The 23,106-nt window shown below is 47.6% G+C and overlaps 1 protein-coding gene across 9 annotated transcripts in view; it reads left to right on the top strand.

Moving 5' to 3' along the window:
* The window catches only part of COL27A1 (collagen type XXVII alpha 1 chain), a 182,150-nt gene extending 159,444 nt beyond the window's left edge, over positions 1–22,706 (top strand). For 5 of the 9 annotated variants that reach the window (XM_088065669.1, XM_088065668.1, XM_088065674.1 and 2 more), the window contains 25 exons: positions 2,564–2,617; positions 2,735–2,842; positions 4,189–4,242; positions 4,538–4,591; positions 8,639–8,695; positions 8,852–8,905; positions 9,809–9,862; positions 11,231–11,284; positions 12,800–12,853; positions 12,929–13,036; positions 13,414–13,521; positions 14,939–15,046; positions 16,753–16,806; positions 17,339–17,401; positions 17,778–17,831; positions 18,526–18,561; positions 18,735–18,797; positions 18,883–18,900; positions 19,269–19,304; positions 19,619–19,645; positions 19,840–19,905; positions 20,303–20,471; positions 20,620–20,729; positions 21,466–21,684; positions 22,240–22,706. In XM_088065669.1, coding sequence (XP_087921795.1) covers positions 2,564–2,617; positions 2,735–2,842; positions 4,189–4,242; positions 4,538–4,591; positions 8,639–8,695; positions 8,852–8,905; positions 9,809–9,862; positions 11,231–11,284; positions 12,800–12,853; positions 12,929–13,036; positions 13,414–13,521; positions 14,939–15,046; positions 16,753–16,806; positions 17,339–17,401; positions 17,778–17,831; positions 18,526–18,561; positions 18,735–18,797; positions 18,883–18,900; positions 19,269–19,304; positions 19,619–19,645; positions 19,840–19,905; positions 20,303–20,471; positions 20,620–20,729; positions 21,466–21,684; positions 22,240–22,386 — 1,929 coding nt within the window. In that variant the 3' untranslated portion in view covers positions 22,387–22,706. Of the gene's footprint in view, positions 1–2,563; positions 2,618–2,734; positions 2,843–4,188; positions 4,243–4,537; positions 4,592–8,638; positions 8,696–8,851; positions 8,906–9,808; positions 9,863–11,230; positions 11,285–12,799; positions 12,854–12,928; positions 13,037–13,413; positions 13,522–14,938; positions 15,102–16,752; positions 16,807–17,053; positions 17,288–17,338; positions 17,402–17,777; positions 17,832–18,525; positions 18,562–18,648; positions 18,698–18,734; positions 18,798–18,882; positions 18,901–19,268; positions 19,305–19,618; positions 19,646–19,839; positions 19,906–20,302; positions 20,472–20,619; positions 20,730–21,465; positions 21,685–22,239 lie in introns of those variants that run through there. The other 4 variants (XM_088065670.1, XM_088065671.1, XM_088065672.1 and 1 more) reach the window with 4 other exon arrangements.
* The last annotated feature ends 400 nt before the right edge of the window (positions 22,707–23,106 follow it).

The following is a 23,106-nucleotide window of genomic DNA, read 5'->3' as shown; positions in this document are numbered from 1 at the left end:
TACATGGCACAGTCTCACTGTGGATTGAGCTCATTTTTGTGAGCAGGACTGTCAAAGTTTGGCTTGGTTTCTGTTGTTTACCCTCTCCCAGATGACTCTAGCCCCTCTATTTGTACTCCATGATGGTGAGTGCAAGCAGGAACCTGAATGCTGGCAGATTTTAGGAGCAGTGTGGAAATTTTGTTTCTCAGATAGGAAAATTTAAAGCCTAAACTTTAAACTTCTCAAAAAACAAAGGCATTTTCCAATGCAGGGTAGAATCAAGTTTCAGTCATGAAACTTCCATGGGAGATGTATCCTGGTGGAGGGAGCCAGGCTGTACTTCAGGCTCTTCTGAATTAGCTGTGAGATCCTGGTGACCTCCCCATGAGCAGGGTTCACCTGCTCTGCCCAATGACAAAGAGTGTGTCTCATCAGTGTGCTGGTACCTGCATTTTTTACAGACAACAGAATACATTCTCAACCTGGGGATGGAACCTCTGCATGGAAATCTTTGTTTCATGAGCTGCCACAGCACTGCAGTTCCAGGAGCACATCTGAGTGTGCAAAACTGCTCTGCTGGAGAAGACCAAGGGCTTGGCCATGTTAGGAACAGATCTATCTTAAAATGGGCTTTCTCCCATCTCCAGAAGCATCTAGTGCTTGTGCTTCCACAAGCTCTTAAAGCACAGTCCAGGGAGACTGATGGAAAAACAGTATGCAACTGATTAAAAGCCCCAGTTGTCTCTTTATTCAGTCACATCTTGTTTTGGCAGCAAAGTTTTGTGAGTGATTCCACTCTTCCCTCTCCAAATTTTTAAATCATAATGTGCCAGGGCACTGCTGCAGAGCAGGGGCTGTGGGAGTTACCGTGCTTCAGGTGCTGAGCAGCAGGTCCCACAGTGAGCTGCTGCAGAGCTGGAAGGGTCTGACCATTTCTGATGCTTTCATTAGTGAGGGCTTCTCTGTATTCCTGTCAAAAGTGTAAATCATGTGGGTGATGCTGGAGGCTTGGCACCCATCATCTACTGCGGCTGCTCGGCATCTGTGGGAAAGTAGTTCCAAAAGTGATCTCTTGGAAAGTGGCAGCAAAAAATAGCACACAAAAAAAAAACCCTGAGCAGTATGGAAGAGACACAGAACAAGGCTCATGTGCTCCTCAGCAGGGACCTGTCCTTTGTGAAGCCTAATGGTGTTGGCAAGGTGGGCTTCTGAAATGTTTGACTTAGGTAAAATGGAGCTATTCCCTCTGGGGAAGTGAACTGGCACAAGTCTTTAGGGTGGGAATAAATCTGAATTGCTGCTTTGTGTTCAGAGCAGGCACTTCTGAGGCCTGTGTTTCAGATCAGAGTGAAAACCCCCTGATATGTCTCTCTTTATAAGTTGCTTTTATTCAGCTGAGACTGCAGCACTAATCATGGTGAAAATTATACCTTCCCTTAGCTGGGAGGGAGGGGAGAAGAGGGAGAGATGTAGTGCTGGTGTGGAGATGCTGTTGAAAAGTTTGTCAAAATTGCCAAAAAGCGTGAGTTATTTTCTTCAGTTATACTTTTTGCTTCTTTTTGTCAAATTCAAAATATTCTGTCTCCCTTGCAGCCAACAGGGTCAAACACTGGAAAAAATGAGCTCCCTGAGGTCCCTAAGGAGAGACTGCTGAATTTAGCTGCTCATCATGGCACATTTCTGTGGTGTGGGTGTGAGGAGGGGCAGCAGGTTCTGAAAGCAGTTCAGCATTCCTGTCTGTGCTTGCCACAGATCCCACCTGAAGTTTTGCATCCCACTGCATTTCTAGAAGCTTGATCAGAAGATTGTGGCTTCTGCATGTGGCAGTAATAATAGAAATAGAGGGAGGGGGTGTTCACTGTGAGCAGGAAGTTGTGTGTGGATAGAGGATGAAACCATTGTCTGTTTTCACGAGGTAAAAATAAGAAGTGCTGTGGAATCAAAGGTTCTATTGGTAGGGCCCTAAAACTATATAAAAAGGTTATAAATAAGGTTGATACCTAATTTAGTGCCAAAGTTGATGAAGGATACAGCTCTTGGTAGAGTAGTGGTGCAGAGATGGCAGCTCAGGTGCAAACCAGAGGAAACCTTTTGTGGGAATCAGGGTAAATGTGTTTTCCACATTTCCTCCCATTCTGTAGCAGAGGCTGGGTAGGTGCATTTCTGGAAATCCTTCTTTTGCACCCTTGGAGACAGATGGACACATCTGATGGCAGTTTTCCATGACCCTCCTATCTTCAAGATGTCATTTTAAAGTCATCATCATCAAAATTATCACAGTATCACCTTTCAGCTGTGTTGCCCAATAGTCACCTGAGCACAAAGATCTTTCCACCTTTAAGCAATGAGGTTTCCTCCATGTGTTGGAGCAGCTAAAGGCCAAACTCAGCCATACCCCAGCTGTAGCACCTGTGGATTGTGACCTGCACCATTTCCTGGCCTCCTTGTTGGCCCCCGTGGGTGGGTGAGGATGCTCTCAGGTTTGTGTGTACTAGGGAAATGCCTTGGGAGTAGCTGGTTGGGATGAGACTTCATTGCTTTCCCATTCCAACAGCTTGTTGTTCTTTTTTCCCTCTTCCAGGGACCAGAAGGGAAACCAGGAAAACAGGGGGAAAAGGGCAAGCCTGGCCAGAAGGTAGGAGCATCTTTGCTAACATCACAGCCTGCGGTTCTCCCTTTCGTTACTCGTCTCGGATATTTTCCTACAGAAGAAGTTTTGTCCTACACTGATGTCAGTTCCTTTGCTCTGCAGGGCAGCAAAGGCTACCAGGGGCAGCTCGGTGGGATGGGATCCCCAGGGAAGCAGGGGCCGAAGGGGAACCAAGGCCCTAAAGGATCCCGAGGTACCCTGGGACCGATGGTGAGAAGAGCTCTGCAAACGGTTGAACACAACACAGAGAAACCTGCCTGGCAGTGGTGGGCACAGGCCTGAATGGAGCAGAGAGCCCAGCAGAGGCTTCAGGACACTGAAAGGGAAATGCTGTTAGATGGGTTTAATTGGCCAAAACATCTTAACCCTTGTTCCAAGCAGCACGGGAGAGTCCATGGGGGTGGTTGGGTTGGTGCCCCGTGAGCCCAGCTCACGTTTCATTGAGGCAGTTCTTCACAACTCCCCAGATAGGCTGAAATTGCTGAAATATTGGGGATTTTTCCTCAGCTGAGTGAGCTGATAAGCTATTTTTTGCTAAGATCTTCCCCTTTGAGACTGCACACTCATGGCAAGAGCTGCTTCCAAGTCAAGCTGTGTTGTTATAAGGAATTCTGCCTTGGATTTCTGCCCTGTTTCTACACCCACTCTTGATCTACTTATCTAAAACATTTGGAGCAAGAAGAAATATAGCATGGAAAGGGTTTGAACTGGGTACTGAAGGTGAGGCTTCCAGAGAGAACAGCCATAGTATGGCAGAGAGGGGAGAAAGTTAATTTGTTTTAGGCCCAAGAGAAAAATACATTGGGACAGCAGTGGTAAATAAAAGTACCTCCCATGCATTACAGGCTGGTTAGGAAACTTCTTACACTCTATTTGATAGAACTTAGTGCAAAATCAGGAGTTATTTATGAACTAGAAGTAGTGGTGATATTTCAGAACAGTAGCAAATGAGTGATGGAGTGAAGGTTCTGCTGATAGTGTTTTCCTGCACTAAAAATTATGGCCTCACCATATATTCTCCCTTAATAGTTTTTGGCAAAGCCTCCATGGATTATTTCACAAGGAAGAAAAGCAATATCTGAGCAACACTCTATTGGAGTGGACATGTCTCTGTCTTGTGGAAATGGCTTTATTCCATGCTAAATGGAATTAAATGGAAATTCTGTGACTCACTTTAATCTGATGATCTGATTTAAACCCTTTTGTTCACTTTGCTAAAGATGTTGTTCTGGTCTGTGGAAGTCAGGTGGACTTCCTAGCACAACACTAATTTGTATATAGAGACATACAGGAGGGCAGATGAGGAGCACACAAATGCAGCCATTTCTGACAGCAAATCTGAGTGAGGTGAGGAATCTCTTGCTGTAGGCTGGCAAAGGCACAGAATGGCCTCCTGGGGTGTCCTGGTGGCTGCAGCAGAGCTCACTGGTGGCCAGGATGAGAACTAGCCACAGTCCCACGTGGTGCTGAGCTTTGCTTTGCACAGCCCAGTGCATCCCCGTCTCGTGCCAACACCGTGGGCTGCTCTCTCAGTCCCTCTGTCTTTGCCTCTCCAGGGAGCTCCAGGAAGGATGGGCGCTCAAGGGGACCCAGGCTTAAAGGGTTACCAGGTAAGGTTTTTATATTCATCTCCCAGCTTTTATCTGTTCTTAAACACAACAAAACTGCCACTCCAGGATGCAAATTGTTCTTAAACCGTGATTTATTTCTGATCTCGAGTTTAGCTCTTTGTTGAGTCTCCATCTGCACCACCTGCATTTGGTTCATCTCTGCCCATGTGACCCACGTGTCCCTCCAAAGCTGGCATGAACCACCCAGGGCTTGTGAGATCTGGCAGGGAAGCAGGGAGGACTTTCAGTCCCACAGCTCTTTCCTGCCTCCTCACATGCTGTCTGCTCTCCACAGGGACATGCAGGACCACCGGGGCCGATTGGACCACCAGGGCCAAAGGGGGAAAAGGTAGGTTCAGGGCTTTGGCCATCTCATTTCCCCTTGAATGAGTCCCAATGCTGTAACTCCCATGCATCTGCACGCTCCTCACCCTGTGGCAGTGGCAGAGGTGCCTCCTCAACCACACAGCCACTTACACAACCCCTCAAAGCTGAAGCCTTGCCTCTGCCAGTCAGTGCCAGGACACCCGTGGCACCAGCACGTGCTTCCCAGACACCACATGCCCTCGTGCCAGAGGCCTGCAGGAGCCCTGAGGATGTGTTCTCCCTGCACCCACAGGAATTCAGCTCAATCCCCAGGCCAGAAGGAATCAGACCCGCAGCTTTCTGTGATCGGGTCAGAATAACTCCCTACACAAACAGCTGATCTTCAGCTGCTGGCGTTTCTCCTCTGCATGGCCCTTGCTCCATGTTCCTTGTGCCCCACCTTTCGACAGCCCCCTGGCTGCAGCTGCCCTGACTCAGAGCCCTCTTTCCACGGTGGCTTTTCCCTGGTGTTTTCCCCCTTTTGCTGAGTCAGCACAGCCATAACCAGTTCAGGCTGGAGCAGTGACTCATGCTTTAATGGTTTCCTGTCGGCTCCACTGGCCCCTTGGCGCTCCCAGAGCTGATGGTGTCCTTCACATGCCTTCCACAGCCATGCTCCCTCCCTCCCCGCTGAGATCTCTCTGCAGAAGGCTCTGGGGAGAGCTTGTTGTGACCTTCCAGAACTTAAAGGGGGCTGTCTAAAAGAGGGGAGCAGCTTCCTACAATAGGACAAGAGGGGATGCTTTCAAAACAAAAGTGTAAAGATTTTGGTTAGATGTCAGGAAGTTCTCTAATCAGGAGGATTCCAGGGTTGCCCCATCCCTGGAAGTGTCCAAGACCAGGTTGGATGGGGCTTGGAGCACCCTGGTCTGGTGGAAGGTGTCCCTGCCCATGGCAAGGGGTGGAAGGTGGAAGGAGATGGGTTTTAAGGTCCCTTTCAGCTCAGACCATTCTGTGATTCTCCCTTGGTGTGGGAAGGGAAGTGATGGTGATGGGGACTGGTCAGTCGTGAGGTCCCCATGAAGAAGAGAGATGCATGAACTCTTTCTGCTCATTTTCTACTCCCCATCACCAAGACAGCATTCAGCTTTGCCTCTGCACACAGGTGGGAGGGCAGCTGTAGTGCAGACAGGAGCTTCATCACTTACAGAATGAGTTTATAAGGACTTGCCCTTGCTGGGGCTTTGAATGGATCCTTTCAGCTCAGGCTCCTGGTGTCAGGATACCCTGTTCACATTGTGCTCTGCCTGGAGATTCCCCATGCACCCAGGAATCCCTGAGGCAGGGCAAGCTGTTGTGTTCTACTAAGACATTTACATGATTGAGATGTGCAGATATGTATGTCTATTGCTTAAATTGCAGCTGTAGTTTTATTTGAAAACATTTAAAGTTGCCATCTTGAAAGCTCCTGTAATTTCAGTAGCAAATGATCCCCAAATTATTCATCTGAAGAGCTCAGTAGAGCATTTTGTCCTTCACCAACAAGATGTTGCTCTGCAAAGGACACTAGAAAAGCACCCCCTGAGTGGATCTGGTGTCAAAAGAGCACAGCAGCGTTATGATAAATTAATTCTACATGCAAGTGTCCAAGCTGAAGCCTGATGAAGCCACCAAAGCATCCAATGCTCCCTGCTAAGAGCAGTCAGCTCTGTTAATGACCACTGACAGCTAGATCTCCTCATTAATGCTCTCCTGGGATGCCAGTGGGTCTGCTGACACTTTGCTGGGGAGCAGAAGGAGGAGATGCTGAACCAGGAGGGCACAAAATCATGTACTGAGCCTCCAGCACCGCTTCCTGCAGCATCCAGGTGCTCCACAAAATCTTGCATCGAAGTTTTCCTACCCGCCCTCCCTCATCTCCCAAGAGTTGCCTGGATCCCAGCCTAAAGACAGGCAGATTCCTTCCCTCCAGACATCTGTAACCTCTCACAAGTGTGTGAACACAAAAATGGAAGCCTGAAAGTGAGAAAGAAAGGAAGAGAAAATGGGAACTGGGCTGTGAGTACTCCGTGAGCTTTAAGTAACGTGGTAAATGGAGCCGTGCTGAAGGGGAGGATAAAATGCTGGGGAAGATCTTCCATTTGTCAGAGAAGAAAGCAGTTTGGAGAGAGGCACTGCTGTGGAATCCTGCTCCCTTGTGCCATCCCAGCCAGCTACTCCACCACATTTCATACATTTGCAGCTCCTCAAAGAGGCCTTGCTCACAACAGACGCCTGCTCTTGGCAGCTGCTTAAAGCAGTCCAGATGGGATCCTTTTAAAAATTACAAACTGGTGTATCTCACTTTGGGACAGGAGCCAACAACAACAAGCCTTCCCTTCTTCTCCATGCATTTTCCATTTGTATCCTAACATGTTTACTTTGCTGCCCTTTACTCTAACTTTTTTCACTGTAACTTTCTGAAGAATTAGCGCAGACCTTTCATCTCTCTCTCAAGCAGCTGAGGCACCAGGAAGCTCTGGAGGAGCTCGGTTTCGCAGTCCTAAAGCTGACCAGGCTGCAGGATTTTCTCAGGCAGGAGACAGAGAACAAGGTGGGGATTAGCCAAGAGGAAACAAAGCCACAATGGGGAGAAAGTCTGTGAGTCTTGATGCTCTTCAGGGGTCCCCAGAATTAGGAGTTTTCTCTGAGTTCATCACACTCATCTCAGCTCCCAAATGGCAAAGGTGTGCACATCCAGCTTGGGAAGAAGCAATCAGTGCCAAGACTTCTGCATAGCAACAGATGCACTGGGATGATTTTTTTTTTCCCTGAGAGTTGAGAAATGGTGGCTTTGTTTTCCTTCTAGTCAACATTCCTCAGATAGTGGTTAGAAAGCAAACCAGTTGCCAGGTGTTTTGCTGCTGGCTTCCGGCAGCAAGTTCAGTAGCGCTGGAAACCATCGGCAGAGCCTGTGAGGGTTTGCTTCCCCTCCTCTCTTCTCTGCCACCCAAGTTTCTCTCAGAGGCAGGCAGGCTCACCTAGAAATTTCCCAAGTGTGCTTACTATCCGCAGTTGCAGCTCCAACAGCAGAGTAGGCCAGAGAGAACATCAAAGAGAAATGTAAATACACCAGAAAGGGCTGGTACAACCACTGAGAGTTACACAGGTCTGTGAAAAACTTGTCCAAAGGAGTCTTTGGAGATTTGGATCTTCTTGAAGCACCCAAACACCCACAATACAGCAGCTCCACTGTGCCAGAACCCCCCAGACTGCATCAAAAGAGCTCTGAGACTTGCTCATCCTAAGGAGCCAAAGTGCCAGAGACTGCTATGGAGCAGTCAAAAGCTGGAGGAGCTGGAATGTCACATTCTTCCATGGGGAGCAGAGAAACAGCCATCTCTGAGCTAGACTCCAGAGAAAACAGGACATCTTGACCCTGAGTGACTTTCACAACAGAATTTAAAAGGATAGTGTCTCTGTTAAGTCTTAAGGGATCTTTCTGTGGATGTTTTGGAGGGACCTCAGTCATAAATAAACTGGGTGATGTTATCTACCAGCCAATCCATGAGCTCTGAGCTCGTGCTGGGGAGCATCCCAGCAAGGAGAGGAGTGTGTAAGTGGCTGTCTCACCTGGCTGATTGTAAAACAAGCCCACAGTGGTGGCACACAACCAAGGAGCCCATCCAGACCACCCGTGCTCTCACAGCAGCCCAGACAGCACTCAGCCAGGGTGGGGAAATGCTTGATTAAAGAGTTTGGTTGAACTGTCAGCAATAAAATTCAGAGGCAGAGAGCTATTTCCCATATTGTCGTAATTACATCCTGCTTGCTTAGTTTTAGGAATTGTTGAAAATAACCCCTTGCACCTGGTTACTTAAGGAGGAGAGTTAGACCAGGCAAAAACAACCACCAGAAATCAGGAAAGCAATGTGAAGAGTCAGTGAAACAAACAACAAAAAAAAATTGTTTAGTCTTTCTTTGGATGAAAAGGGAGTAAATTCAACAGAGGCTTTGACTTCCCATGACACAGAAGGACTGGATTGGGTCTGTACAGGAGCATCTGCTCTAAAATCTGCTGTTTATATTAATACTAACATTTTATTCACAGGGACAACAAGGTGATGACGGGAAGGTAGAAGGCCCACAAGGACCACCTGGAGACAGAGTAAGATGTTAAATCCCTTCTCTAATCAATCCTGGAGTGATTTTTATGGGTGGATTAGTTGGGTTGCAGCCTTACTTGTTGAGCATGCACAAGCCACTGAGATATTGCAGATGACAGCTTGTTTACATCCCCCTCAAGTCTTTTTGTGCTCTTTAGGGCCCCATTGGTGACAGAGGTGACCGAGGGGAGCCTGGAGACACTGGTTATCCTGTGAGTCTTATTCCAAATGCATGAATCAAAAATGTTTGCCTTGGGGAAGTGCTCCCAGTCCACATCAGCCCCAGTTCATAACCTGCTGTTGTCCCTGGTCAGCTGCTGCACATGGCTGTGATTCAGACAAGGAACAATTCAGTTGTCTTTACCTAAAGCAGTAAAAACATTGCTGAAGGCAAGGAAGTCAGCACCTCACCCTGCCCTGCACCTGCCTGAGTGAGGCTAAAAGAATGAGCAGGACCATGTGAGCACAGGTCTGTGTGATTATCAAGGAGACATCCCAGACAAGGTGTGTGCAAGAGAGTCCATATCAGTGCTGGATAAATTTCAAGACTGATGTACCCGTGGCTGTAGATTCTTCCATGGGAAGATCTGTGAACTTTAAGATTTGGAGACTTCCAAAATCTTTGCAAGATTTCTCTCAAAAGCAAAACCAGGGCTATGAATTATCCTGCTGTGCTCCTTATACCCTCTTTGCAGGACATTTTCAGATGATTGGGGCTGATCTGCAAAGGCTCCATAAATTGTTACCTCCATTCAAAAGCACCTGATCAGAGTGACCCATTACAGTAATTTACAGAAGATTTTGAATTCATTAGAGTAGCAGTGCTGCTGCCTTATTTTCTAGGACAGCTGTCTCCAACTGTTCACTTCCATTAGTACTGTGTGTATTTTGGGATGCATTAGAACACCTTCTTTGCTGCTTAGCTGGTGATGAGCAGTTCCTCTTTCCAAAGCATATCCACAGGAACATGGGCACTACCCACAACTTCATTTCTGTATCAGCAGAATGCAGGCACATGTGTCTCCTCCTGCCCCTTAAATCACGTTACATTCATTTTTCTTTCTCATTGCCACAAAAGAACAAAGACATGTTCCCTCTCTGTTTTTTTATTTAAGGGTCAGGAAGGGCTTGATGGAGAAAGAGGAAAACCTGGGCAGCAAGGCTTACCGGTAAGAGATGCTGTTTATTGTGAGGTACCCAATGCCTCAGGCAGGGAAGAAAGTGGGAAGTGGGAAGGGCTGCAGTTAGGAGTGTGTGGTGAGTGTGAAATGTGGACATTTCCATCAGCCAGGCCTATGGAATGGACATTTTGAGCCACATTTGAGACTTATAAATGGGTGACAAAATAGGGAGCACTCCCAGTGCCTGTTTCCAAAACCATCCTTTCTGAATGGTCCATCAGGGACTAGAAATCTTAGGAGATGGGTGGTGGGAGATGACAATGACACTGGGAAGGTCTGCTTGGTAGTGATCCATTTGATGTGCTGCTGGTCCAGTGTGAGGTGAAACCATATTATTCTACTTGCAGGTTGTTTACTCTCAAACTAGTGGAAGACTTTGTGAAAAACTAAATTAAATCCAAACTCAAGGGAAGGACTTGTTATTCCCTTGTTATATACAGTAGCATCTGATCTTTATATGTGGCAACTGTGAGTGCAGCAGCACATTAAATGTAGTTCATATTGGGAAATAAAGTTGAATCGATTCCCACTCTTTGTAAGGATGCTGGGAAGAGCAACAGACTCTATTTTGGGATTAAAATGGTAGTGCTCTGTTATATGGCCCAGAAATGAGTAGAGCTGCTGCATTCCCCAGTGGATGTCATTTATTTGGGGGTTGTAGCCCCTCAGATGATTCAGATGGAAGCAGGAACTTTGGATTGTCTTTAGTAAAGGTCCATTAGAAACATGGCTCAAAAAACAAGCTGAAAAAGGAGAGTTTTTGCAGGGAGTCCTTCCAAACTATTTATTTGATGTTAGTCCATAAATTGCCACTGACAGAAATATAGACCAAAAAAACAACCTGGCTGCCCAGGAGAAAAGGCTGAGATGGGTGTGATGGGGAAGAGACCAGCAAGAGAGCAGTGATTTACCCTCTCTGCTTTACTCCATAGGCAGTTTTCTAACACCTGACCCCCAGGTGAAGCCAAGGCAAGGGCTGCAGTGTGCAAAAGGGAGGTGGCACCAGCAGCCTCTGTGTAAAAACTGCTCGTTCTGCACACAGGCTCCTTTCTGCCCCCTTCCCAGCACTGCTGTCCAGGAGCCATCTGGAATTTGGTGAATGATTTCCACAAATACAGGCACCACCCAAGTGCAGGGCAGAGTTGCTTCTTCCCCAATGACACCCTGTTAAATTCTCTCTGGAGACAGTTCCTTGCTCCTTTTTCCCCAGGGGCCTGTCTGAGTACAGGCAGTTTCCCTGAATTGTTTCCATACAGTCAGCGTTACTAGGGCACAAAAAATGCTGTTCTTTGTACTTCATGCAAGACACTGCCAGAAGAGAATTTTAAGCAGATTTTTCTTGTTTATGTTTTGTAGGGAGATCCTGGATCACCAGGCAAGCCAGGAGCAAAGGGATCCAAAGGTGAAGTGGTAGGTTTCAGCAGGGTGGATTTACAGTGTCACAAGTTTAAAGAAAATCTCTAATTAAGAGGATTCTCATGGTTTTGCCCAGCATGTGGGATTTTTGCTTATGGTCTGTTCCTTGAAAGGCTGTGGAGATCCTTGTGGGATGGCTGTAAACTTTAAGCCCAGTGGTTTGTTTGCTTTGTGGAGCTGGGGAGGATTAAGACAATTCCAGCTCCAGCATGATGGGTGATTCTTGGGCAGGTCTTTAGTCCCTGCCATGGGTTGTGTCTCTTTCCCATGCCCTGTTTGTGCTGTCTCCAGACACAGCTGGCTCATCCAGCCCCAAGGAGGGCTGAGCCAGTCAAGAGTCTCTCCCTTTCATTTGAGCCATGAACTTCTCTGGCTTGAAACCTTCTGGGTTTGGAGTCCATTTATCCATGGAGTTGTTCCTTGGAACAATCCCTCTAACTTCTTGTCCTTATTAAGCAAGAAAACCCAGGACACATGGATCCTTCAAGGTTCAGTGGGGCACTTCATACCTACTCCTACCTCCACATCTGGCTGTAATGACAGCTTGTTAATTATTCTCAAAGTCCAGGGACTTTATTTGCTAAAACATAAGTATGTGACCTCAATACTCAGCAAATTCCTGCTCTCTCTTGGCAAATGTCAGGGTTTTTAATCTGACCCTGCTGGGGGTAATGCCAGAAGATAGTTTTAGGTCTTCTTGGCAAGAGGTGTACCAGGTGATAAGGTAAATAAATTCTTCCCATCGATAGACAAGCTGGAACTGCCTTTGGATCTAATGAATAGCAGGGGAAGCACCCCCAGGAATATTTCTTTCATGTAGCTGGCCAGTCTGGTCCTCTGCAGATGGAGAAACAATGCACAGAAAATGAGTTCTTCAATTTAAAAGTGCTTCAGTACATGACCTCGCTAAGAGAGCCCTAGTGAAGGTGATGAGGCTGAGTTTTCCATTCATTCTGCACAAATTAATCCTTTTTACAGCTAATAAACCTCAGGAGTATTTCTTTTCTGCCTCTATTCACAAAACAGCATTGCAAATTTCAGACAGAAGACACCCTTTTTAATTTCCATTAGCTCTCCAAAACAGAGTTACTTCTCAGAGAGAAGCCCCTCCCTGAACACCCTCGGAGGACTCGCTGGGTCCTGGGTTTGCTGTCAATAAACTGACAGAGCACTCAGGGTTTTAGCATCTTGTTCTAATGTTTGCCAGTGTACCAAGTCCTCCCTCGAGTTCATCCTGCTTTATTTGTCCTCATCTGCTCTGTATTAGGAAAAATGCAGGTCCTTGCCTTCTAGCTATTCATTCCTGCCCTAGAACTCTCAAGACATACGAAGAATCACTTGCAATAAAACCAAGTAGCAGTTCATTCCCCAGCACTGGAGCAACTGACTTTATAAATCTCCCTTTTATAAAACTCTTTCCAGTCATTATCCAAAAGCACACCCTGAAGTCACAGTCCCAAGTGGAGCCTGCAATTTTAGATGTTTTTGTTGTTTTTTTTTTACTTGCAGGGTCAAAAAGGAAAGCAAGGAGCACAGGGCAGTGCAGGGAGCAGAGGCTCACCGGTAGGTGAAAATTGAGTTTTCTGCCCCAGGAAATGCTGTCTGGGAGCTCCTTCTCTAATACCTTTGTGATTTCAGGGCATCCTTGGGCTACCAGGTCCTCGAGGAGTGGTGGGAAGGCAGGGTCAGGAGGGTGCCCCTGGAGTGGACGGAGTGCCCGGGAAGGACGGCGTGCCTGGGACGCTGGTAAGCTTCAACTTCAACCTTGTGGCATCGACAGCAAACACAGCGCTGGAGCTGGAGACCTGAAAGGTAGCACAGGACAAATCATGATCCAGTTATGGATATTCCAGTTTATATGTACCCAGAGTGGATCTTCTTCACATACCACTTGCACATAGAGGCAGCAGCTGCCTTTGCATGGCCAGATCTGTAAATAAAGTGGGGTTTGTAGCCTGACAGACACTCACATGCACACAACTCTGTCCACATCTGCAAACCCACCCCTGCAAACATATCCCCTTCTTGTAAGGGTAGAACCCCACCAGTCCCCTGTCCCCTCAGAAGCTGTGCAAAAGGTGAAAGGGTTTTGTTTCATAACCTCTTGTGTGTTTCCTTTCTAGGGAGAGCAGGGTGACGATGGGGAAGAAGGTGTGACCGGGATGTCAGGCAAGAGAGGGAACCCCGGCGTGCCAGGACTCCCAGGGGCCCAGGGACCACCAGGATTCAAGGTGAGTTTCTGACTCCCTAAGATGCTGCTGTGAGTGATCCAGTCTGTGAGCCTGATGCCTCTGAGCTTGAACTCTCCAAGGTCTAATGGTCTCAGTTCCTGTTTCACTTAGCTAGAGGCTCCGTGGATCTTTCTTTTCATCCTTCCCTCCCCTCCATCCCTCCATCCATTTTCCAGATGTACACAGCAGCTGAATGTTTTAGAGACCTTTCCTCCTCTACCAGAGGAGCCTGCAGACACACATACTCACACTACAAACACTTGAGTCTTTTATTATTAGAAACCTGGCTAGAAAAAACATGGAGAAGTTGCAGAGGAGCTGCTGCAGCCTGCCTGTAGGATGTCCAGAACAGATGACTCCATGGGAGATTCAGGTGTTCTGGCTGCTCTGCAAGACCTGAACTGCTGGAGGAAAATTTGTGCTTCTTGGTTTTTAGCATTATTACTGGATTAGAACTACTGGAGCCAGTATGGGCTTGGACATCACGCTGGGTGGGAGCAGGGACAAGCTGCTTTTGTCACTTTGGGGTTTCTTCCTGGTCCTTGCTCTGATCCAGGCTCACCACAGCATCTAAACTAGACCCACAGCAATTCAGTCGTTTGTATAAAGACTCTGTAAATAGGAAGACTCCAGCTGGGTTTGGAGAGGCTCTGGGATCTGATTTAAATTAGGGCTCCATAGCACATCGCCCTTGATCTGTCACTTGCTGCCCTCCAGCTGCCTTGGGCAGTACAACAGGAGGTGACTGAGACTGTGTCCTTGTCACACACTCACACCCTGCCTCCAGGGGAATTTGTTGCCCCTTTTCTGGCTGTTCCACCATCCTAGGCTCTCCCTGCCTTCACTCCTCTCTCCCAGCCTGCCCCAGATTGAGGAGCTGGAGCTTGTGCTGCTCCTGGTGCTTGGCAAGAGGAGGAGGTGGGGAGCAAAGCGTGGTGCTGGGTGGCAGAGGGCCCTCTCGGGATGGAAGCTGTAGAGTTAACACAGGGGAAATGTTGGCTTTGCATTGAAGTCCTGCTCTTGGCATGCCTTCAGCATTTTCCATGAATTAATCATCAATTGCCAGCCTGCTGGGGGAAGAGATTATGGGAAACTGTCGGGCAGGACACAGAACATAGGAAGTGCAAAGAGAAAACATTTGAGCCCCTTTCTCTGCCTCCCCCCATGCAGGTGGGAGAGCTCTGCTGAGGCTCCTGCTCTGTGGGCAGCCCAGGAGGGGACACAGCCATGCCCACCTTGGTCTCACCTGTGCATCCTGAACAACCTGCCTCAGCAAACCTGGGGCATCCCCTGGTGGAACCACATTCCTTATCCCAATGAGCCATCTTTTCCAGCCTTCCATCTATGGCTATTTCAGCTGAGTGCTGTTATATTTAGCTCCTGTCCTTTGGAATCACTTGAATTCTGTTATTTGTAGGGTGAAAGAGGATTGCCTGGACAGACTGGCCAAACAGGGAAGCGAGGATCACCAGGAGGAACGGGCCTTCCAGGGAGCCCTGGCGACCCAGGACCCAAAGGACAGCTGGTTAGTGGTGATGGAGCTGATCAGAGCTGACTCCAGGCTTCTCCTGCAGGAGAGGGTGCGGATCCACAGCCTTGGACAGCAGGGTGATCCTGGGAGGGTCTTTACAGGGGAGCCCATATCCAGCTTGAGCATGATTTTGGGAGAGAGGACTGATACGAACCAAGGCACAGAATGAACCCAAACTACCTCAACTGAAATACACTTGTCTGGCTATTTTACATAAAACCTCGTGCTAACAGTTTTCAAGATGAAAGGTAGTAACCAACACCACCATATTTAATTTTGTCATTGATCACAGATCAATCTCACAGATTATTTTGTCTCTGTGACACAAGTGACACATTCCTCTGCCCCTTATTGTCACTGTCTGATTTGCTGCAGGACTAGTGACCATGTCCCTTTGGCTGAGATGACTCCATGACATTTAAACCCTTCTGACTCGCCACGTGCTTTTGCCTGAAATTCCTCTAGAAAGGAGGCTTGGTTGATTCTCCTAATGCAGGAAAGACCTTAGTCCCCTGTTAGTAGCAATTTTCCTTTCCAGGACCCAGAAATGGGCAGTTAAATCAATTTGTATCCTTGGAAAGTTTCTTAGGCTCCACCAAGTCCAACCAATCCCTTTCTTGCCAAGCGGTTTCTCACTGTCATGACCTTTTTTCAAGGGGAAACTTCCTAACAATGAGGTTTATAGGCTGATGCTGGAACAACTGTGCAATAAAGGGGGTGGAAGTCACATCACTTGGGTCATTCACAATTGCAGAACAACTGAGTGAACAAGCCATAGTAATACACCCCAAAAAGTACAGTCAGAGTGGGTGAGACAGTCCTGCCAAAAGGCCAAACAAGCCTTATCTGTCTCTGATGTTCCTAACACTGGAGAAGAATCATCTGGTGAAGGTTTATGATCCCTTTTTTTTTTTTTTTCTTTTAAACGTTGAACCATCTTGAATTTTGACATCTGAGAAGCCCAAAAATGTCAAAGGATGACCATGTCAAACATGCTGAAAGGAGGATGTTTACATAAGGACAAGCTGCCCAGGGTGGATTTTTTATTCTCAGAGTACATGCTATGTGCTGATTCAAGCTTGATGGTCTTTCAACTATTTTATTATTATTTTTCTTACGAAATTAAGGAAAAATCCCCACAGAGTAGAATAGGAAAAGAATTAGAGGATATGCATGGTTATCCTGGGCTTGAGTAGGAGGTTATGTTGTAGGAACATTTTAACAGCTTGAATGAGCATAGTTTAAAAATACAGTTTGGATCAGTAGGTCAGTCCAGTTTGTATTAGAAATAAAAGAGGAGCTTGTTTTAAAGAACTTTGAGGCTGTTATTTTGCAGCATGAAATTCCAAGATAAAATCTCAGAATAGATGCTCTGCATCCTGCTTCTGCTGGGCCAAGCCAGAGAAGCATCTGCTAGGAATAGTGCAGGTTTGCCTCCCATTTTGGCGGCAAAAAGGTGGCATTGGTGAGATCTAAGGGATCAAGTGAGTTGCTTCGAGCCTGATGTTTGTATAGTTCCTCCTCCAGGGTTTTTTCCTTCTGCTTTCTCATCAGTCCTGTTTAGACTGAGGGATACTTGGAGATTTCTCTTTCTCTGGAGCTGCTGAACTCTTGGTGCATCTCTGAATGACATCCCCAGCCATCAGTGTGAATTTACTGTTGTCCTTTGTTCTTGTATTTGTCTTGGCTGTCACGTGCAGGGCGACTTTGGAGAGGCAGGATTTCCAGGGATTGCAGGACTGTTTGGGCCAAAGGTAAGAGGCTGCTGGGGACCAGTTGGTTTTCTAGTCTCACTTTACTGGGGACAGGCAGTGCCACACTTGTTGCATTTCTAGCAGCTCTGCAGAAACTATGGAAATTGAATTTTGATCCAAACTTTCTTTACTTCATGAATCTCCATTTGTTAAATGAGTGTGTGCTTACATATGCTTTGTTGGAGGAAAAAGGCTCTCCTAGAGATTCTGTGGCTGTTTTCCCTCTTTCTGACATTTATATTTCCAGCATGAACCATCAGCCTGCACCTGAGACACCGATGTGTACCCCTAACACTGAGAGCCTTGACTCATTTTATCAGCATATCATTTCCCAGGTGAAGAGGAAACTGTTTTCTGTCAAAAGCAAAATCCTTGCAAAACAGGAGTGGGAAAAGAATTTACAACAATTTGGATCTTCCCAGTCCCATAGACAAGAGGCAGCACCCCTGTCCTTAAAGCAGAGCTCTAAGCAAGGGCATAAACACAGGGCTTGGTGATTTAGTGGACCTCACATCTCATTTTTTGCTCACAGGGCCCCCCAGGAGACCTTGGGTTCAAAGGTATTCAGGGACCACGTGGACCACCAGGTCTCATGGTGAGTGATTTTCCAGTTTGTGGGTTTGGGAGGATTTTCTTCCTTTAGGCCTGTTTCTGTCAGGCTGCAGGGGCTGTGAGGAGCACAGTGACCACATCTGCACAGGGCTTGGAGACAGCCACGCTGCACAGAGCACTCCAGCCACACTGAAATCCTTCTGTTTATGGAATTTCTGAGGTTTAACAAGGCTCAGGACAACTATACTGTGAGGACTTGTCTCTTTGGACTTGCAGTTTGAAATGGTTTTTTATTCCAGATACAGCAAATACCACCAAGTTGTGAAAAGCAGCAGAGATTCAGTGTCTTCACTGAGTCTGCCCTAGTGGAAATGACTGTCAGGTCCCACGTGGTGGGTCACACATCTTGTCTTTTCTAGGGAAAAGAAGGAATTATTGGTCCTCTCGGCATTCAAGGTCCCACAGGAAGTCCTGTAAGTATCCACACTTTTTCCCTGCCTGTACTTTTTAGGAGTTTGTGTGAGATCCAAAATGCTTGAGGCCAGCATAAGTAACCTCCAAATCCTGCTATAATCAGGAAAACAAAATGGGTTTTAAGATCAGCAGCTTCAGAAAAGTGCAGGCTTAGTTTCTGGCTGCACAGATAGTTGCTGGCAGAGTATTAGCTGAAAAGTGAGGAGCAGCCATACATAAGTGCAAGATTTTCAATAGAATGGAAGACAAGACTTTTGAATGCCAGATTTTCCAAAGAACTTGGCCTGGGGTGGGGGAGGAACACATTTAAATAATTTTTTTTTTTTAAATGTATTAAACTGGGAACCACTTGATTTTGGGAAGTGGTGAAAATCCCTGCCTGCCCTAAAATGGCAAAGATGATCCCCACAGATGAAAGATCAAGTGAGCTCTTCATGAAAACACAAGCATAGCACCACTCAGAGCTCTGTCCAGAGGCTGCTACTGGCAGAGATAAAAACCAATAAGATGAGCTCAAACATTGCCAAAACAGGCAGTAATGACATTTTTTGCTTTGGGATGGGGAGGCCAACGTGACAAGCTGAGCTGATGAGTTAGAGATGCACTGGAGTCCTTGCAAGGAGCTTCTGGGGGGCAGCACCCAGCAAGGCAGGTTGTGAATGGTCGGTGACAGCCACCTCCTGTGCTTTGCAGGGGCCCAAGGGTGACAAAGGCAGCCGTGGGGAGATGGTAAGTGCTGGTCCCACCCCGGTGCCCCTAAGAGGGTCCCTGACTTTGAACAGTCAAGAGTCACTCCCGGCTCTGCTGTGACCACAGGCTCCCACGAGGGCAAGACACTGATTACAGACGTGCACACACATCCACACTACTCTGCTGGTAAAATTTCCATTTCCTTAACCCAGCAGCACTTCACCATGCTGTCCACAGCTGTGGTATCTCCAGTACAGCACCCAGCCCTCACACAGGTGCCTTGGGAACAGCACAGGGAGATTTGGGATCAGTAATGAGCATTTTCTGACAGCTTCTCCACTTTTTTTTTTCACCCTGCAGGGTCTTCAAGGTCCAAGGGTAAGTGTCTGACACCCCTTTTTCTGACTGATAGTTTGTATTTGAATAAAACAGTTGCTTTTAGCAAGTGTATAGCTGCAGGGTGGGTGATTGCACACATGGAATGTGATGAGTACCTGGGGACGTGGCATTAGTGACAGCTGAGGAGCTTAACGGGCTGGGAACAAGGGATGCAGCAGGAATAGACCAGGTGCAGACAGATGTACCCAGAGCAGGGGCAAAATGGGGCCACCCCCTTGTCCTTTGAAAGTTTTGGGGCTGCTGTGAGGTGTCAAAAATCCAGCTGGGAACAGATTCCTGCTGGTAAAAAACAGAAATGGAAATAAAAACTGAAGATATTTCACTAACTGATGCCACTCTGTCTTTAGGGTCCTCCAGGCCCTCAAGGACACCCTGGCCCTCCGGTACGTAGATGTGGGAAGGGTTCATGACTGAAAGAAGCTGAAATGATTGCTGTGATGCTCTCCAGAGGGACTGCTCCCTCCCTGGAAATTACAGCTTAGCCCCATTCCCCATATGCAAAACCATGTGTGTGAATGGACCAGTGTTTCTTGTGCTTTAGTCCAAACCATCCAAGAGTTTCATAGAGCCAGCATTGTTGCCTCTCTCACTTCCCTCCACGGGAAGGGGGATTTCAAAAGGCCATGGCTGAATATCTGTGCAACAGTGACTGCCCAGCTTTCTGGCTGATGCCCCTTTTTTCCCCTCTGCTTTCCAGGGACTGCCAGGAGTTCCAGCCTCATTTGTAAGTTGCCATTCTCTGTATTTTTGTTAATGATGATAACAGGTCCTGCAGGGCCCATTGAGACACACACCAGGTCCTGCTCTGTCAGCAGGGCAATGCTCAAACTGCAGCCTTAGATTGAGAAGTGTTTTCCTGTGTCAGGGCATGTTCATTTTCTAACAGTCTCAGTTTCCATCCTTTTCACACCACACCAGCAGCAAGATGGCTTTGGGGCAGCTTTCCAGACACTGATCGACTCCAACACCGCGCTCAAGAGAGAGGTACGAGGGGAATTTTTTAACTCTCTGGCCTTTGCTTGATCTGGAGACTGGGAATGGTCTCATCAGTGCTTTCTGTGTGCAGAAAATTTATACAAAGCCCTGATTTGTCACTGTTCTAGTGGAATATCCGGAATTTATGCAGGCAAAGGTCCAGTCAAAGGATATATTTCTGTTGTGTCACTGATTTGTGAAGCTTCAGACCTCCTGACTTTGCCATTGTGACTTTGCCAGCATTTCAGCTATGTTCTGTTTGGGACAATACAAGGCCTGTGGCTCACTGGCCCCATGCCAGCACAGCCTTTGACCACTGATTTTTCTCAAAATGATGCAGAAGCCCTTGTGGTTGTAGCACCCGGTGCCCCCAAGGCACCCCTGACTGACCTTCTTGTCTCTCCAGGGTTACCAACATCCAGACCTTCTCATGCTGGACCATGGAGGGGAGATCTTTAAGACTCTACACTACCTCAGCAACCTCATTCAGAGCATCAAAAGACCCCTGGGAACCAAGGAAAACCCTGCGCGCATCTGCCGGGACCTGATGAACTGTGAAGAGAAGATGACCGATGGTAGGAAGCCCCAAATGTGCAAAGGCTGCATCCTCCACAGGGCTGTTTCACGTGGTCTCCTTCCCTGGGCCCAGTCACAAAGAAACCAAAACTCTCATTTGGAAAGGTTAAGTGCCCTTGTTAATCCCTGAACCCTCCATTTCCTCAGGTACCTACTGGATTGACCCAAACCTTGGCTGTTCCTCAGACACCATAAAGGTCATCTGTAACTTCACCAACGGTGGCCAGACGTGTCTCAGCCCTGTCACTGTCTCCAAGGTAGGCACAGCTCAGCCCCACACTGATGTTGCCCAATATTGACGCAGCGTGTGTTGTCCCAGGACACCGGACAGTGACCACGAGGACACAGCGCACAGGCTGGGGGAGGATTAGTGCAGCTCCAGCACCCAGAACTGCCCTCAGGAGTTAAAAAATACACCTAAGGCTGTTATTGGCTCTTGTCAAGACAAAGCCATGTGTTACAATGATGTTTAATGAACCCACAGGCTTAACATGACCGGTAATTTCACAAACATGCTGCTCCCAAATCCTTTATTGACCTATGTTTGGGTCACGCTCGCATTTTGTTTTCCGGCACCTGGAGAAGCGAGATCAGCTTAAATACACAAGTTTCCAGTGAAGTTACTGCTATGGGATTTTTGTTGAGGAAGTACCTGTACTAAAAATACAAATAGCAATATCTGGGCTCATTTGCAGATGAACTGGAACCCACTTTGCAAGTTGTATTGAATTTAAAGTTTACATGCTTTTCTTCCTACTCAAGGACCTTCCAGTTTTTTCTGCAAAGCAAAGGACCTGCTGTGTCCCCATGAAAACTTCCCAAAATGACTTGGCATCTGTCCCTCCTGTCCATATTCACCTCAGATCCAGCTTTGGAGCCTGGTGCAGACCGAAGCAGAGGACAGGGACCCCCTTTGCAATCCCACCTTGCACTATCCCTGCTCCCCTCAGCCCCTCTGCAGGGTCCCCCTATGACCTCTCTGTCACCTTACAGCTGGATTTTGACATCGGGAGAGTCCAGATGAACTTCCTGCGACTGCTGAGCTCGGAGGTGGTGCAGCACATCACCATCCACTGCCTGAACACCTCTGTGTGGCGCGAAGGCTCTGCTGAGAAACCCTCGGAGAAAGCCGTGCGCTTCAGGGCCTGGAACGGGCAGATGTTTGAAGCCAGTGGGCAGCTCAGGCCAGAAGTGGCAGCTGATGATTGCAAGGTATGTTGTTGTGAAAGAGGGGAGAAGAGATGGAGAGAGATCCCAGAGCCCACTCTGGGGCTCACGTAACACCTATGCTGTTCATCCTACAAGGGAGAAGGATCAGGTTTACCAGTTCTCCAGTAATTTTCCAGTCTGGGATGCTACAGCAGCTCCTGTGAAGCAGATGGCCTTCAAATAGAAAGCAAAAGATGAAATTCTGAAGTTACCGGTCGTGGATAGCAGCAGTTAAATGAGAGAAGAGGAAATGGCTCCCCATGGGTGGTGACCCTGGCTCTTGTCTGGTGCCACGTGGAGTCAGGAGACACAGGGCTGCATTCGGGCCCACAGCATTAGGAGTTTGTCTTGGTGGTACCACTCCAGCTCAGTTTCCATCAGCCTGATAAAGGGTTCCCCAAAATGCTCTCTAAACCCACCCCAGCCCTGCTCAGCCCAAGGGACAGCCCCTTGTCTCACAGAGGGATTTTCAGGCTTACAGCTCATGGAATACATTCCTTTCCAGCAGGGTTCACCCCCTGGTTAATCAGTTTTCTCTCTGTCCCCCCTCCCACACAGATCAAGGATGGGCGCTGGCATCGGACCCTCTTTTCCTTTCGGACACAAGACCCTCAGCAGCTGCCAATTGTCAACATCTACAACCTGCCCCCGTCCGAGCCAGGACAGCAGTATCACCTCGAGGTCGGCCCCGTCTGCTTCCTCTGAACCAAGCTATGGAACGCGGGCTCTGAGGCTCCAATCCCGCCAGTGGCCTGTCCTCACAGGGGCTCTCCCCCCTCTCTGCAGCAAGGACAGCTGGGCTGTATCTTTTGGGTCAACTCTTGCTCCAGCCTTTGGCTCAAGGTCTCCAAGAACCCATGATCTACTGAACTCAGCCAGTTGTTGGAAGGAGGAAGAACAAGGACGTGGGGGAAGCGGGCATCAGTCAGGATGTGAGCAGTGAAAAGGGAGCAGGGGACTGGATGTTGTGGTTCCACACACAAAGCCTTTTCCATGACCAAAGAAAACATTGACAGAAACCTCAAGCGACTTGCAGCGTGTGGGTTTTTTCGTTCTTTCCCCCCCCACCCACCCACCCCACCCACCCATTTTTGTCTGGTTCCTGAGTTACCAAATGCTCTTTCCATTGAAAAAAAATAATTAAAAAAACAGAGCTTCCCTCAGAGCTTGTCACCTTCTGGACAGCCACATGCTGCATCAGGTCTCCCAGGCGGAGCTGCAAGTTGAATCTGGCTGCTCTGTGTACAGGAAGCATTTTGATGTGCAATATTAGAAGAAACAAAATATATATATTATATTATTTAAAGCAGAAAAAAAAAAGAAAAAAAAAAAAAGAAAAAAAAAGCCAAGTTCCTCCTTCCGTGAGTTTAATCAACATTCCCCCTCTCAATGTGTGGTGTTGGAGTAGGGGAGAGTCATGAAGCA

The sequence above is a fragment of the Pseudopodoces humilis genome, chromosome 22 (genome assembly GCF_049639895.1).
Source record: "Pseudopodoces humilis isolate 2021_Gansu_Grassland_sample_001 chromosome 22, ASM4963989v1, whole genome shotgun sequence".
NCBI classification, from domain to species: Eukaryota; Metazoa; Chordata; class Aves; order Passeriformes; family Paridae; genus Pseudopodoces; species Pseudopodoces humilis.
This window is presented reverse-complemented; position numbering and strand designations above follow the sequence as displayed.